Genomic DNA, 16,277 nt, shown 5'->3' with positions numbered 1-16,277 from the left:
TTATTAAAGCTTTATGAATCATATCCTGAGTCAGCCACTGACTAGATCTGAGCCATTAGTGCAACTATAAAGTGAGCCTGGGAACTCAGACTCCTCTATTGTATACACTGAAGAAAAGAACTGATTTAACAGTGCCTTTTCTGTATCTGTTACAACCATGCTGGTACCATTATTTAATTGAGCAACACTCTCAACCTGCATCTTTTTAGTATTAATATATTTAAAAAACTTTTTTAGGGTTAGTTTTCACCTCCATTGCAATTAACTCTTCATTTCCTTTCTTTGCCTTCCGGATTGCTGATTTACAAGATTTATTACAGTGTTTATATTCATTAAATACAGCTTCTGTCCCAGCAGATTTGTAGTTTTTAAATGCCTTTCTCTTCTTCCCTATTAACTTCTTTACTTCTGTATTAAGCCGTATAGGATGATTCCTAGGGCTTCTACATTTACTTCTTAAGGGAATAAATTGAGAACAGTAATTATTTAATATTTTAAATGACAACCATTTCTGTTCTGTGTTTTAGCTGAAAACTTAATGCCCCAATCAATACTCTGTAGGGCAGCCCTCAAGGCACTAAAATTAGCTTTTGCAAAATTCATGGTTTTTGTTGCTCCAGTATATATTTGTTTTTTGCACCAGACATTTAATGATATAACATTATGGTCACTATTACCCAGGGGTTCAATGACTTGCACATTTGCTATAAGTTCTGGATCATTTGAGATCACTAAATCCAGAATAGCATTTTTTCTGGTAGGCTCCTCAACAACCTGTGCCATAAAATTGTCATGCAACAAGTTTATAAATTTGTTCCCATTAACTGATCTGGCAGTACTGTTGCTCCAGTCAATATCTGGGTAATTAAAATCTCTCATTATCATTACTTTACCCAAACTAGCAGCCTTTTCTATTTGCATGAGGAGCTTCGCCTCCTCCTCCTCACTTACATTAGGGGGTCTATAGCATACGCCTACAATTAATTTGCTGGACTCTTACAATCGGTGAAGAACTCCACCCATAAGACTTCTGCCCCCTCATTTTCTAACATAACCTCCTCCTTTATATAAGCTTTTAAATCCTGCTTAACAAACAGACATACCCCTCCTCCTTTTCTTTTGCCTCTGTCCCTCTGAAACAAAGTATAGCCACTGATATTTACTGCCCAGTCATGCGACTGGGCAGTAAATAATTACTGGTACCATATTGAACATATGACATGTGGTCCTCCCTATGCTTAACAGTATCCCCAGCCAAGTCTCCTCCCCATTTTCCCTTTCTTTGCCCACTATCTCATCTAACCTGTCTTCCATTGAATCTTTTACTGAACCCTCCCCCCCACGCCTAGTTTAAAAGCTCCTCCAACCCTCTAGCCATCTTCTCTCCCAAAACAGCTGTACCATCATCATTGAGGTGCAGGCCATCCCTAGCAAAGAGCCTGTAGCCGACTGAGAAATCAGCCCAGTTCTCCAAAAACCCAAAACCCTCCTCCCTACACCAATCTCTCAGCCACGCATTAATCTCCCTACGCTCCCACTGTCTCTTTAGCGTTGCTCGTGGCTCAGGTAATATCGCTGAGAAAATTACTTTGGAAGTCCTCGCCCTCAACTTTACACCTAGTTTTTTTTAAAATTGTTCTTGAGGACTTCGCCACCTCCTCTAACTTTTTCATTGGTACCTATGTGTACCAAGACCGCTGGGTCTTCCCCAGCAGCTCCCAATAATCTGTCCACTCGTTCCACCACATGCCAAACCCTAGCACCAGGCAAGCAGCAGACTGTTCGGCATGTAGGGGCCTTACGACAGATTACCCTATCCACCTTTCTAATAATTGAATCCCCTTTAACTATAACCTGCCTTTCCTTCTGTACTGTTAGGACAGGTATATGTCTTTTCATTTGATTACAGGTATGAGCAGTCCTCCAGCTCCATCTACTGGACACTTGTAGATATTTCCTGGTGTTAGTTATTTGTTAAATAAAGTTAGTTATTGACCTCTGATGTCATAACTCCAGGTCACAGGAAGTAGGTGCTTCCAGCCTGTGCAGTTCATTTCATGTGCTTTCAGCTTTCTCCATGCTAAACAGGCCCTATGCAGCATTGTTGGTGAGTGTATACAGTTCTATTTGTTTAATATACTCAGCTTTTGCATCTTAGATAGAGAGGTTTGTTTCTGTTTGGTAGCAGATTTATTACATCTGTGTAATGTATATGCATGTGTACTGTATGTATATTGTTTCACCAGTCCAGCCACTTATACCTCTTTATTTGTATGTATTTCAGTTTTACCCTTTCATCTTTAAATACCCATTAAACAAGTAAACAACTGACACAGTGTGGTGCTTTGAAGAAGGGTTATCTGCCTGTCAATCTTACTTCAGACAGTGAGCAGGACAGAACAGTAGACAACGTCACGCATAGCTGATGCAATACAGCACAGTAAAACAACAGCTGGTATCAAGAGGCCCACACGCAGAGTGGATTAGCAAATACCACAGAGATACAGTACAGCTTCAGTTAACATAGTACCACGTGCTAACTCTTATCAAGATTAGACGGCAAGATGTCCGAACGATCAATCAAGACCAGATCTAGGGTGTCACATTCATCCAGACTCTCAAACCGCTCTCAAACCGCTGCGCTTTTCCGTGCAGAAGCTGCCGCTGCACTAGCTCAACTCACATTTACTGGGAAGGAAACAGAGCTAAAATTAGAGAAGACACGCTTAGAGGCTATGATGGAGGCAGAGAAGGCAAGGTTAGAAGTGGAGGCAAAGCTTCAAATGACACGCTTAGAAGCTTCAATAGAGATTCTTAATTTACGCAAGACGGTGGCAATTGCGAATGCCAAGTCAGATACATTAGATGCAGTTCTTGACACTACAGAACAAGCAAGTCAGAAATTCACTATGCAGCCTGATGTAAAACCAGAAACTGCTATGCAACGTACTAAAGAATATGTACTGAAACATTCACAAGAGTACAGTCCATCAATGCCAAGCCTAGAAAAGCTTAGTGAATACAGAGACAGTGATGTTATCCCATCATTTGAGCAAAATCATAGTATACATCTCCAGAACATTCCTTTACAATGTGACTACAATGTGCCCATAGTTACCTCTACCCCACCACCAGATGGTGCTCTGTTACAAGAACAAAAGGATTTCAAACAATTGTATCCTGTTGATGTGAAAACTCCTGCAGCCAGAGACTATAATGACATTCAGAGGACTTTACCTGTTACTAATAAATACAGCTATCCTCCTGTTACACAACCAGTGGTTCCTGATAGAGGCAGTCATTCTCCAGAGGGAGCATACCAGTACACACCAGATGTGAAGCCAGAGCTTCCTATTAAGCCTGATTCAGACCAACTTACTGGCAATCGGCAGATGTCAGACTTAGTGAGATTTATGGCACGCAGAGAAATGATAACATCAGGCCTTGTTCAGTTTGATGAGAAGTCAGAAAACTACAGGGCTTGGAAGGCGTCATTCAAAAATGCTATAGAGGATCTACACCTTTCATACAAAGAAGAAACAGATCTCCTAGTGAAGTGGCTAGGTCCAGAGTCCAGCAGACAAGTGAAAGGCATTCGGGCAGTATATGTCAATGATTCTTGTAAAGGACTACAGATGTCATGGCAAAGGTTGAATGAAGATTATGGAGCTCCAGAGAAGATAGAAAAATCCCTGTGGGACAGGATTGTCAACTTTAGGAATATCTTTGAAAGAGATTGCAGCAAGAAACTTAGAGAATTCAGTGATCTGGTAATAGAACTGTTGGCAGCAAAAAATGAAGGTTGCTTTCTAGGACTAGATAATCTTGATTCCACTAGAGGAATAGAAGACCTTGTAAAAAAGCTGCCAGATTCTCTAAAAAGGAAATGGGCATCACATGGGACCAAGTACAAGGAAATACATAATGTACTATTCCCACCATTCTCTTATTTCGTGCAATTTATCTCACAACAGGCAAAGATGTACAATGACCCAGGGTTTGCTCAGACGTTCCAGACCTTTGGTGACAACAAGCCAGAGAAATACCGATACCACAACACCCCTCAGAGAAGTTCCATCAGGGTGCACAAGACTGAAGTATCTCAAGCTACAGAGAACTCTTCTGCTTTCACTGATGCCAAGACCATGGACTTAACTAAAGGATGTCCGATTCATCACAAACCTCATCCTCTGTACAAATGCCGAGGCTTCAGAGGTAAGTCCCTTGATGAAAGAAAGACTTTCTTAAAACAAAACAATATTTGTTACCGTTGCTGTGCCTCCAATGCACACCTTGCGAAAGACTGTGACAAATCAGTTAGCTGCACAGAGTGCAACAGTGACAGACATGTGTCTGCTCTTCATCCTGGTCCTGCACCATGGTCAGTCAGGCCTCCAGAAAGGAGTGATCATGGCGGGGAGGGAAAGGACAACAGTGCAGAGGCTACAGTAACTGCAACATGTACTGAAGTGTGTGGAGGAGATCTTCAAGACAGATCATGCTCTAAAATCTGCTTAGTCAGTGTCTATCCTACCGGACAAAAGGACAGGGCAATCAAACTTTATGCTATTCTAGATGACCAAAGTAATAGGTCCCTGGTCAGGTCAGAGTTCTTTGAAATCTTCGGTTCAAAAGGCCAGCAGTTTCCATATTCTCTCAGAACCTGTGCAGGGGTGATTAACACTTCAGGAAGAAGAGCGCAAGGGTTTGAACTACAGTCTCTTGATGGCAAAGTCACAATCCCATTACCCACACTCATTGAATGTAATGAGATACCAAACGACAGGATGGAGATCCCAACCCCAGAGGTGGCTCTTCATCACAAACATCTAAAGTCACTTGCTAGTGAGATACCCAAGCTTGATCCATCAGCATCTATTCTTATGCTGTTAGGAAGAGACATAATTAGGGTCCATAAAGTGAGGCAACAGATCAACGGGCCACATAACGCTCCCTATGCACACAGATTAGACACAGGATGGGTCATAGTGGGCAATGTATGCCTGAAAGGAGTCCATAGACCAGACTTAATACACTGTCTTTACACCAGAACCTCAGAAGAGAGCTGCAGATCCCTCTTTCCACCTTGTCCATATTTCTACAATGTGAGGGAAAACTATGACATGAATGTATGGGTAACTATGCAATCCTCAGTGTCTACGTACAAATCCTCTTGCAAAGAGTTTGAGGATCATGTAAGCCACAGTATCTTTCAGAGAACTACAGAAGATGAGACAGTTGCTCCTTCTCTGGAAGATCTTGCCTTTATGAAAACAATGAAGGAGGGTTTCTACAGAGCAGAAGACAGTAGCTGGGTAGCTCCTCTACCCTTCAAACCACAAAGAAAGCAGCTACCAAATAACAAAGAACAAGTCTTGCAACGTTTCAGGTCCCTACAGAGGTCTCTTAAAGTAAAACCTGAGATGAGACAGCATTTCTTTGCATTTATGGGAAAGGTAATCCAAAATGGCCACGCAGAGATAGCGCCACCTCTTAATCCAAGGGAAGAGTGTTGGTATCTGCCTCTCTTTGGAGTATACCACCCCAAGAAACCCCAACAGATTAGAGTTGTCTTTGATTCAAGTGCACAGTGTTGTGGGGTATCCCTGAATGACATTCTGTTGAAAGGCCCAGACCTAAATAATAACCTCCTTGGTGTGTTGTTACGCTTTCGCAAGGACACCATTGCATTCATGGCTGATATCCAACAGATGTTCCATTGTTTTCTAGTTAGACCTGAAGACAGAAACTACTTAAGGTTCTTCTGGCACAAAGACAATGACCCTACACAAGACATCATAGAATGGAGAATGAAAGTACATATCTTTGGTAACAGCCCTTCTCCAGCAGTGGCCATATATGGTCTTAGACAAGCAGCTTGTCAGGAAGAAAAGGAGTTTGGTGCAGACGCTAAAAGATTTGTGAAAAGAGACTTTTATGTGGATGATGGTCTGAAGTCAGTACCCACTGCAGCTGAAGCCATTGACCTCTTGAACAGGACAAGAAAAATGCTAGCATGTTCAAATCTCTGCTTACATAAGATAGCATCCAATAGCAGTGATGTAATGACTGCCTTTCCTTCTGAAGATCATGCAACAGACTTAAAAGATCTCAATTTCAATGATGATGATTTACCCATGCAAAGAAGCTTAGGCATCTGCTGGGATCTTAAAAGCGATTCCCTGACCTTCCAAGTGTCATCAGAGAAAAGACCCTTCACACGAAGAGGAGTCCTCTCTACAATAAACAGTTTGTATGATCCTTTGGGGATAGCTGCACCAGTAACCATTCAAGGGAAAGTTCTTCTTCGTGATCTCACCTCTGAGACTCAAGATTGGGATGCACCCCTGCCTGAAGGTAAGAGACTGTCATGGGAAGATTGGAAAGAGTCCCTTCACCAGTTGAAGCACATACAGGTAACTAGACCCTATGTATCTGTTTCTTGTTCTAATGCTAAATACAAAGAACTTTGTGTGTTTTCAGATGCTTCCACGCAAGCAATTGCAGCAGTGGCCTACTTAAAGGTGATAGATTCTGAAAGTCAGGTCCACATAGGGTTTGTGCTAGGAAAAGCTAAGTTAGCCCCATGTCCAGAACTTACAGTCCCACGACTTGAACTCTGTGCAGCAGTCCTCGCAGTGGATATAGCTGCATTCATAACAAAAGAAATTGACACCAATATAGACTGTCAGCTACTTCACAGACAGCAGAATAGTTTTAGGCTACATTTGCAATGAGAAAAGAAGATTTTATGTCTTTGTTAGCAACAGAGTTCAGCAAATAAGAAGATCCTCTCTCCCTGAACAATGGCACTATGTGTCAACAGAGAGCAATCCAGCTGATCTGGCCACAAGATCTGTATCAGCAGCACACCTGAAAGATACTATGTGGTTCACAGGTCCACCCTTCTTGAGTCATTCTCACCACTTGAAACTAGAGACTGAAACCTTTACATTAGTGGATCCGGCTCAAGATACAGAGATTCGTCCACAAGTTACAACCTTGAGTACAACATCCAAAGGTAAAGAACTAGGGTCTGAACGTTTTTGCAGGTTCTCTAGCTGGAATACTTTGACGAGAGCATTAGCACGCCTCATTCATGTAGCGCATCTGTTCAAACAAAAAAGAGACAGCCAACTTGATCATTGTAAGGGCTGGCACCTTTGCAAAGAACTAAACTTGGTGCATGACTTTAAGAAAGCTAGAACAGTCATCATACAGAATGTTCAAAAAGAGACTTTTGCAAAAGAAATACAGCATTTTAGAAAAGGAAGGCATGCCAAATGATAGTCCTCTCAGAGCATTGGACCCTTTCATAGATGAAAATGGACTACTGAGAGTAGGTGGTCGCTTGAGAAATGCAGACCTAGGACCAGAAGAAAGGAATCCAATTATTGTGCCTGGTCATCACTACATTGCTACCCTCATTGTTCGTCACTATCACATCCAGTCGCAACACCAAGGGCGCCACATTACAGAAGGAGCCGTCCGCTCAGCAGGATACTGGATAACAGGAGGAAAGAGATGTGTGAGTAGTCTCATCTTTAAATGTGTCATATGCAAGAAGCTCAGAAATACTTGCGAAACACAAAAAATGGCAGATTTGCCACCTGATAGACTGAGAACAGATCCACCATTCACTCACATTGGGCTTGATGTATTTGGACCATGGACAGTCTGCTCAAGACGTACACGAGGAGGCTCTGCCGACAGCAAAAGATGGGCAGTTCTTTTTACTTGTCTAAATATCAGAGCCATTCATATTGAAGTGATAGAATCCATGGACACTTCAAGCTTTATAAATTCTTTCAGAAGGTTTTTTGCTATACGTGGTCAAGTCAAAACTATCAGATCTGATCGTGGTACCAACTTCGTTGGAGCATGCCGTGAACTTGGAATCTCTTCCAACCTTAACTATGAAGAGATAGAAAGTTTCCTTTCCAAACAAGAGGTGTGTTGGATCTTTAATCCTCCTCATGCCTCCCACATGGGAGGTGTGTGGGAAAGAATGATAGGAGTTGCAAGAAGAATATTAGACTCCATGCTTCTACAGTTACCTTCAAAACTCTCTCATGAGGTTCTCATTACTCTAATGGCAGAAGTGACTGCAATAGTGAACTCAAGGCCTCTGACCCCAGTCTCATCAGATCCTGAGGACCCACAAATACTTACTCCAGCTACACTGTTGACTCAGAAGTTTGCATCTCATCCTGTACCTTCTGGGAACTTTGATGGTAAAGATCTCTATAAAAGACAATGGAGACAGGTCAAAGCCTAGCCAAGGTCTTCTGGGACCGGTGGCGCAAACAGTATCTATCTACCCTGCAGGTAAGGAGGAAATGGCAATCAGATAGACCTAACATCAACACAGGAGATCTTGTCCTTCTAAAAGATCAACATACCAAGAGGAATGAATGGCCTATGGGTCGTGTAACAAAGACTTTCCCTGATAAAGATGGCAAAGTTCGCAAAGTGGAAATAAAGATTGCCAGAGATGGGAGTTCTACATTATTCTTCAGACCAGTGACAGAGCTCATCCTTCTTCTTCAGTCTGAAGACCCTGCTCCCTGATTGGACTAGAATAATTGTGGTGATCTTACAGACACCAGGCGGGGAGTGTACTGTTAGGACAGGTATATGTCTTTTCATTTGATTACAGGTATGAGCAGTCCTCCAGCTCCATCTACTGGACACTTGTAGATATTTCCTGGTGTTAGTTATTTGTTTAATAAAGTTAGTTATTGACCTCTGATGTCATAACTCCAGGTCACAGGAAGTAGGTGCTTCCAGCCTGTGCAGTTCATTTCATGTGCTTTCAGCTTTCTCCATGCTAAACAGGCCCTATGCAGCATTGTTGGTGAGTGTATACAGTTCTATTTGTTTAATATACTCAGCTTTTGCATCTTAGATAGAGAGGTTTGTTTCTGTTTGGTAGCAGATTTATTACATCTGTGTAATGTATATGCATGTGTACTGTATGTAAATTGTTTCACCAGTCCAGCCACTTATACCTCTTTATTTGTATGTATTTCAGTTTTACCCTTTCATCTTTAAATACCCATTAAACAAGTTAACAACTTACACAGTGTGGTGCTTTGAAGAAGGGTTATCTGCCTGTCAATCTTACTTCAGACAGTGAGCAGGACAGAACAGTAGACAACGTCACGCATAGCTGATGCAATACAGCACACCTTCCTTGAACTCCCCACACCACCCGTATTAGAGCCACTGCCTCCCAGGGTGCTTAGAGAGTCAGTCTGCTCCATACACGCCAGTTCAGATTTTTCCTCCCCAGCATCTTCAGCCAAAATGGCAAATTTGCTGTTTTGGACAAGCTGTGGACCAGCCCCCCTACCCTTCTGTCCCCTACTTCCCCTCCTGACTGTCACAAACCCAGGGGTGCTTCGCCAATGAGGCAAGTTGAGGCCGTCGCCTCAGGCGGCAGCGCCCCACTAGGTACCAGGGGCTGCTCCTGGTACTTTAAGAGTGAATTTCCGGGGGAGGGGGGGCAGCAGCAACTGCTGCTGCCTCAGGCAGCGGAGGGGCCAGGATCGCCCCTGCACAAACCTTCCTCCCTCATTAGCCTCCACTGCCCCTTCTCCTCCCCCCCACTCCACTAGACCCTGCCAGTGGTTGCTCTGCGAGCCTCCTTTCCTCCCCCTCATTTGCCGCTGCTCTCAGTGCTGCAAGTTCACCTCTTAGACTCTGCAGTTCAGATTCCAAGATGAAAACCCACCGACATCTCTCACATGTAAATACTGCATGGAACTGCTGCTCCAACACCACATACATGTTACAAGACACACACGGAGTAATACCAGCAATCCCACTTGCACTCATATTTACACTGGGTACTTACAGTCTCCCAAATGCAATTCCTCACAAACGCCTTTTCGGTTTTAAATGCCTTAAGGTTTTTAACGCTGCTGAACACTTAATTCACATGCAACACTTAGATCACATGCAACACTCGCTTAGCAGCTCCCACACTCGCTTTGAAATCACAAGGTTAAAGTTTCAACCAGAGCACACAAAGCCTGATCAGAATTTACCAGATTAACCCCTCCCCCTTAATTAGAAGAAAGAGGGGAAAAAAATGCTATTTGCTACCAGCAGTAAAATAACACCTTAACTTTTTTTTTTTAAATGCTCCCCTTACAAACTCTAAAGCTAAAACACAAAAAGAAAATAAATGCACTTAATGTATCTACAAGTTAACCCCAAACAGAGAAAAGAAAAAGCTGTTTGTCTCAGTCAGTTATTTGCACTTACTCCCTTCTTGCACCCAGCATGCACAGCAAACACCAACGCCTTAAGATTTTTAACGCTGCTGAGCTTAATTCACATGCAACACTTAGATCACATGCAACACTCGCTTAGCAGCTCCCACACTCGCTTTGAAATCACAAGGTTAAGGTTTCCAGCTGTGCTGGCCTTTTATTAATGACTTTTACATTGTATTGGCCAACCAGTGTGATCCAATGGTACCATTTCAAATTATTATTATTGTCTATAGAAGTAAAGAAGTTAATAGAAAACAAGAGAAGGGCATTTAAAAACTACAGGTCTGTTGGAACCTATAATAAATAAGCCTCCATGAGTAAGAGAGGTGTAATGCAGGAAGTTGGGTTCTGGCTAGTATGTGTCAAGGCCGCCGGGAGCATGAAGGGACGTGTCTGCTCCCGGCGGCGAAGAATCCAAAATGGCGGCGCCCAGTCGGCCCACGTGGACACTGGGACGCCAGCGCCGCCGACGCATGCGTAAACACGCATGCGCAAACACGCCGGCGCAAGCATGCCGGCGTAAGGACGCCAGTGACGTCACTATGGCGCCAAACTCAACTATAAAAGGGCGCCCAGGACACCAGAAGGGCGCCCAAGAATAGGTTTTGCTACCCTGAACCTGGGTTCCTGTATTGATGATTCCTGTTTCCTGTATCCTGATTCCTGCCTTGGTTTTGACCCCCTGTCTGGACTCTTGTTATTTGATCCTGATCTGCCTGCCTTTGAACTCTTGCCTGGACTTTGACCTTGTATTTTGCTTAACCCCTTGGATACCGCGACCTTGCACCCTCAAGAGGGCTTCCTCCTTGATCCTGACTACCTCCCTGGAGGGAGCTCCCAGCTCCCTGACATTATTCTTGGGCCATGGATCCCACTGAGGAAGCTCAGCCAGATTTCGGCAGGGCCTTTCGAGGTCTGTATACTCGCACGGAGGCGTATGAAGCTCGGAAAAATGATGTTGGACACACGCTGGAGACAATTCTAGAAAAATTATCCATGCTGACACCGACTTTTCCAACGCCGACAACGCCCACGCCAGTTGCTGCCGACATGGCTACACAGTCCGTCACTTCTGGTCCACGTATTCCTGCACCACCTCTCTACAGTGGCGACCCTCAAGCCTGTCGTGGTTTTGTGAATCAATGCCAGATTCGGTTCGCCCTGCAACCTGCTGAATTTATCTCTGAGCGAGCTAAGGTTGGTTTCGTGATCACTCGTCTGGCGGGGAAAGCGCTTGAATGGGAGAAGGAGTCTCCTCTAATTGATGATGCTAAAGCCTTCCTGAAAGAATTCCGGAGGGTGTTCGATGCCCCCGGTCGAGTGGCGACCGCTGCTTCGCGTCTGTTCCAGATCCGCCAAGGGAATCGTAGTGTAGCGGAATATGCCATTGAATTCCGTACTCTCGCTGCTGAGACTCGTTGGAACAATGATGCCTATCATGCTGCCTTCTACAATGGTCTCTCTCTTCGCCTCAAAGACGACCTGGTCTCCCGTGAATTACCCACGCAGGTTGAAGACCTCATTGCTTTGTCTGTCAAGGTGGACACCCGTCAGAGAGAACATCAAGCTGATAGGGACCGAGTCAAGAAGTTTCAACCCAAGCTGGCTCCTCGCTTTCAAAGACCCCTATTACCTCCTACCCCCCAGCAGCCTTCTGTTATTCCTCCGGAGGAACCTATGCAAGTCGGAAGAGCTCGTCTCTCTGAACAGGAGAAACTCTGGAGACGTACGGCTGGACTTTGTCTCTACTGTGGTGGTCAATCTCATTTTGCCAACTCCTGTCCAGTGAAGCCTCAGAGTTCCCCTATTCAAGGTAACCTTGGAAAGACTCATGTAGGGGGTATTACTCCGAAGTCACAAGAAAACTCACAGGTTTCTTCTGCCTTTACAGATCCGTCTGTCCTCTAAGACCATTGTTGGCTCAGCTATTATTGACTCTGGAGCTGCCGGAAATTTCATGGATGCTCTCTTTGCCAAGCATATGAATGTTCCCCTGTTTCCATTGACTCCTCCACTTCGAGTAACCGCCATTGATGACCGACCCCTTGAATCCGAGTTTATCTCTATGATGACTGGGGAATTGCCTGTGCAGGTTGGGACTTTACAAGTTATCGTTCCTGATTATTTCCTGTCCTTCTGTTCCTGTCGTCTTGGGGCTTCCTTGGTTACGCCTGCATAACCCTATCATTGATTGGTCCTCGGGGCAGGTTTCCCGTTGGAGTCCATACTGCCAACAGCATTGCCTTCCTGCTGAACCCATCCAGAGGGTAAATATTTCTACATCTGATTTGAAGACGCTTCCCTCCTTTTACAAGGAATTCTCTGATGTCTTCTGTAAAAAGTCTGCAGAATTTCTCCCTCCTCATCGTCTCTACGATTGTCCAGTTGATCTCCTGCCTGGAACCATGCCTCCTAGAGGTCGCACTTATCCTCTCTCCCCAGCAGAGACCGCTGCCATGAAAGAATATATCCAAGAAAATCTACAGCGGGGGTTTATTCGCCCTTCCACTTCTCCTGCAGGGGCTGGATTCTTCTTCGTGGAGAAGAAGGATGGAGGCCTACGTCCTTGTATTGACTACCGGGGTCTAAATAAAATCACCGTTAAGAACCGGTATCCCTTGACTCTGATCGCAGAAATTTTTGACCAACTGAAGGGGGCTAAAATCTTCTCTAAGTTGGATCTCCGTGGGGCGTACAACCTTATCCGCATCCGGGAAGGTGACGAATGGAAGACAGCATTCAACACCCGTGATGGGCACTATGAGTACCTCGTAATGCCCTTTGGTCTCTGCAATGCCCTGCTGTCTCAAGAATTCGTGAACGACATTTTCCGGGATCTCTTGGGAAAGTTTGTGGTCGTGTACCTAGATGACATCCTGATTTTCTCCAAGGACCTTGCAAGCCATCGCTCCCAGGTGAAGGAAGTACTCTCTCGTTTGAGGAAGAACCCTCTCTTTGCCAAGCTGGAGAAATATGTATTTGAAGTGTCCAAGATTCCTTTTCTGGGCTATATCATCTCCCCAGAGGGTTTCGAGATGGATCCCGTTAAAGTGTCCGCAATCCAAGAGTGGCCCCTTACACTGAGCACCAAGGCGATCCAGAGATTCATTGGTTTTGCCAATTACTACCGGTAATTCATTAAGGGGTTCTCTTCTCGTATAGCTCCTATCTTCGCCCTCATCCGAAAAGGGGGTAAACCCAGCTCATGGCCCCTATCTGCTATTGAAGCCTTTCAATCCTTGAAGGATGCCTTCACTTCGGCTTCGGTTCTCCACCATCCTGATCCAGAGTTACCCTTCTTCATCAAGGTGGACGCTTCTGAGGTTTGAGCTGGAGCCATTTTATCCCAAAGACATCCTGCTGATGGGAAATTGCATCCATGTGCCTATTTCTCTAAGAAGTTCTCTCCTGCCGAACAGAATTATGATGTAGGTAATCGAGAACTCCTGGCTGTCAAGCTTGCTCTAGAAGAGTGGCGTCATCTTCTTGAGGGTTCCTTGATTCCAGTCTCAATATACACTGATCATAAGAATCTCGAGTTCATTCAATCTCTCAAGAGGCTGAATCCCAGACAAGCAAGGTGGGCTCTCTTCTTCTCTCGATTTAACTTTGTCTTGACTTATCGCCCAGGCTCCAAGAACCGGAAGGCTGATGCTCTGTCTCGAAGTTTCACTCCAGTGGATTGTTCTCCTGAAAGACAAGAGCCAATTATTCCTCCTGTCAAGATCATCGCTTCCTTATCGCTGATCTAATTCTGGCTGGTCAATCTTCTGCCCCTCCTGATACCCCCATTGGGATGGCGTTTGTTCCTTCCGAGCTACGTCTGCCTATTCTTCAACAGACCCACTGCTTCAAGCAGGCTGGACATCCTGGTCCTGCTAAGACTCTTGAACTTTTACGGCGTCTAGTCTGGTGGCCGACTATTCGTAAAGATGTCAAGGACTTTGTTGCTGCTTGTACTGTTTGTGCCACTTCCAAGCCTAGCCATTCTCGCCCTAGCGGGTTACTACAGCCATTGCCTGTCCCCTCTCATCCATGGACTCATTTGGCAATGGACTTCATAGTCGAACTTCCTCCCTCCAGTGGGAACACTGTCATCTGGGTCGTCATTGATCGCTTTAGCAAGATGGCCCACTTCATCTCGTTACGGAAGCTTCCATCTGCGGTGGAATTGTCTCAATTGTTCAATTCATTTTCCGTTTGCATGGATTCCCAGCGGAGATAGTCTCTGGCAGAGGTTCCCAGTTCACAGCTAAGTTTTGGCATTCCTTATGCAAGGATTTGGGTATTGCTCTCCAGTTCTCTTCTGCCTATCACCCCCAAACTAATGGGGCAGCGGAACGGGTGAATCAAGCCTTAGAATAATTCCTGAGGAATCATGTCTCCCTATGCCAAGATGATTGGTCTGACCTTCTCCCGTGGGCGGAATTTGCCCATAACAACGCCTGTCATTCATCCACTGGAAGATCTCCATTCATGTCTGTGTATGGCCAACATCCTCAAGCCTTTCCGCAAGACTTTGTTTTGTCTGATGTCCCAGCCGCTGATGACCATGTGGCTCATATGTCCGCTATTTGGGCTGCAACCAAGTCTAATTTGGAGAAAAGTGCTCTTGTGCACAAGACCTTCGCTGATCGAAGACGTAGACCCTCTCCTCTCTACAAGGTTGGTGATAAAGTCTGGTTGTCTTCCAGGAACATTCGATTGAAGGTGCCATCTCCTAAGTTGGGTCCAAAGTTTGTGGGTCCATTCTCCATCTCAGAAGTGATCAATCCTGTGGCTGTCAGACTTCAGCTTCCCCCTGAGATGCGAATTCCCAACGTGTTTCATGTCTCCTTGGTGAAACCCGCAACTTCCAACCGCTTTTCTATGGACCAGTCTCACCCTCCTACTATCTCTGTGGATGGTCAACAAGAATATGAGGTGGAAAGGATCCTTGACTCCAGAATCTCCAGGGGCTCTCTTCAATATCTCATCAAGTGGAAGGGCTTTGGCCCTGAACAATGCTCCTGGGAAGGACACTCTGATGTTCATGCTCCTTGTCTGGTAATGGATTTCCATTCCAAGTTTCCCCAGAAACCAAGTCCTGGTGGTCCTGAGGCCCCCCGTGAGGGGGGGTACTGTCAAGGCCGCCGGGAGCATGAAGGGACGCGTCTGCTCCCGGCGGTGAAGAATCGAAAATGGCGGCGGCCAGTCGGCCCACGTGGACGCTGGGACGCCAGCGCCGCAACGCCGACGCATGCGTAAACACGCATGCGCAAACACGCCGTCGTAAGGATGCCAGTGACGTCACTATGGCGCCAAACTCAACTATAAAAGGGTGCCCAGGACACCAGAAGGGCGCCCAAGAATAGGTTTTGCTACCCTGAACCTGGGTTCCTGTATTCCTGAATCCTGTTTCCTGTATCCTGATTCCTGCTCCTGCCTTGGTTTTGAACCCCTGCCTGGACTCTTGTTATTTGATCCTGATCTGCCTGCCTTTGAACTCTTGCCTGGACTTTGACCTTGTATTTTGCTTAACCCCTTGGATACCGCGACCTTGCACCCTCAAGAGGGCTTCCTCCTTGATCCTGACTACCTCCCTGGAGGGAGCTCCCGGCTCCCTGACAGTATGTTAGACATCCATTCACTCCAGCCTGTATAGATTAACTTCAATTTTGGAAATCCGGCAAAAAATGGAAAACAAATGAGAAAAGTCTTTACTTCTGGTGAACAGTCTGAAAATAACTGAACTGAAAAAAGTTTTGGAAGGTTAATAATTCCTCTAACCCACTCCCTTGGGAATTGTGGGATGGCTGGGGGATGGCACACATCTAATTGGCTGCTGTGGCTGACGTTCCATTTGTCGCGCTTCCTTTTTTTATGCGCGATCTCCGCGTCACGCCTCGTCGTCGCACGGCGAAAAATTAGACGCGCGGCAAACTGAACGTTAGCCACAGCAGCCCATTAGATGTGAACCATCCCACTGTCTATATAAGAAGGTGCAGAGGCGCC

General features: G+C 45.3%; 1 protein-coding gene across 2 annotated transcripts; it reads left to right on the top strand.

Moving 5' to 3' along the window:
- The first annotated feature begins 1,988 nt into the window (after positions 1-1,988).
- On the top strand, positions 1,989-9,201 carry LOC121399335. Of its 2 annotated transcripts, XM_041579754.1 has the most exons (3): positions 1,989-7,403; positions 7,624-8,857; positions 9,035-9,201. In XM_041579754.1, exon 1 carries the CDS (start codon positions 2,565-2,567, stop codon positions 6,735-6,737), a length of 4,173 nt encoding a protein of 1,390 aa, XP_041435688.1. In that variant the 5' UTR covers positions 1,989-2,564; the 3' UTR covers positions 6,738-7,403; positions 7,624-8,857; positions 9,035-9,201. The 2 variants fall into 2 exon arrangements, with proteins under 2 accessions (XP_041435688.1, XP_041435687.1); XM_041579753.1 differs by having other exon boundaries at positions 1,989-8,857.
- Positions 9,202-16,277: the final 7,076 nt, after the last annotated feature.

Source organism: Xenopus laevis, chromosome 1S (genome assembly GCF_017654675.1).
Source record: "Xenopus laevis strain J_2021 chromosome 1S, Xenopus_laevis_v10.1, whole genome shotgun sequence".
NCBI classification, from domain to species: Eukaryota; Metazoa; Chordata; class Amphibia; order Anura; family Pipidae; genus Xenopus; species Xenopus laevis.
Note: the sequence above shows the minus strand (reverse complement) of the source record. Positions and strands in the feature narration are given on the sequence as shown.

Coding starts and splice junctions, on each gene's coding strand:
- LOC121399335 (XM_041579754.1), top strand. CDS start 2,565: ATGTCCGAACGATCAATCAAGACCAGATCTAGGGTGTCACATTCATCC.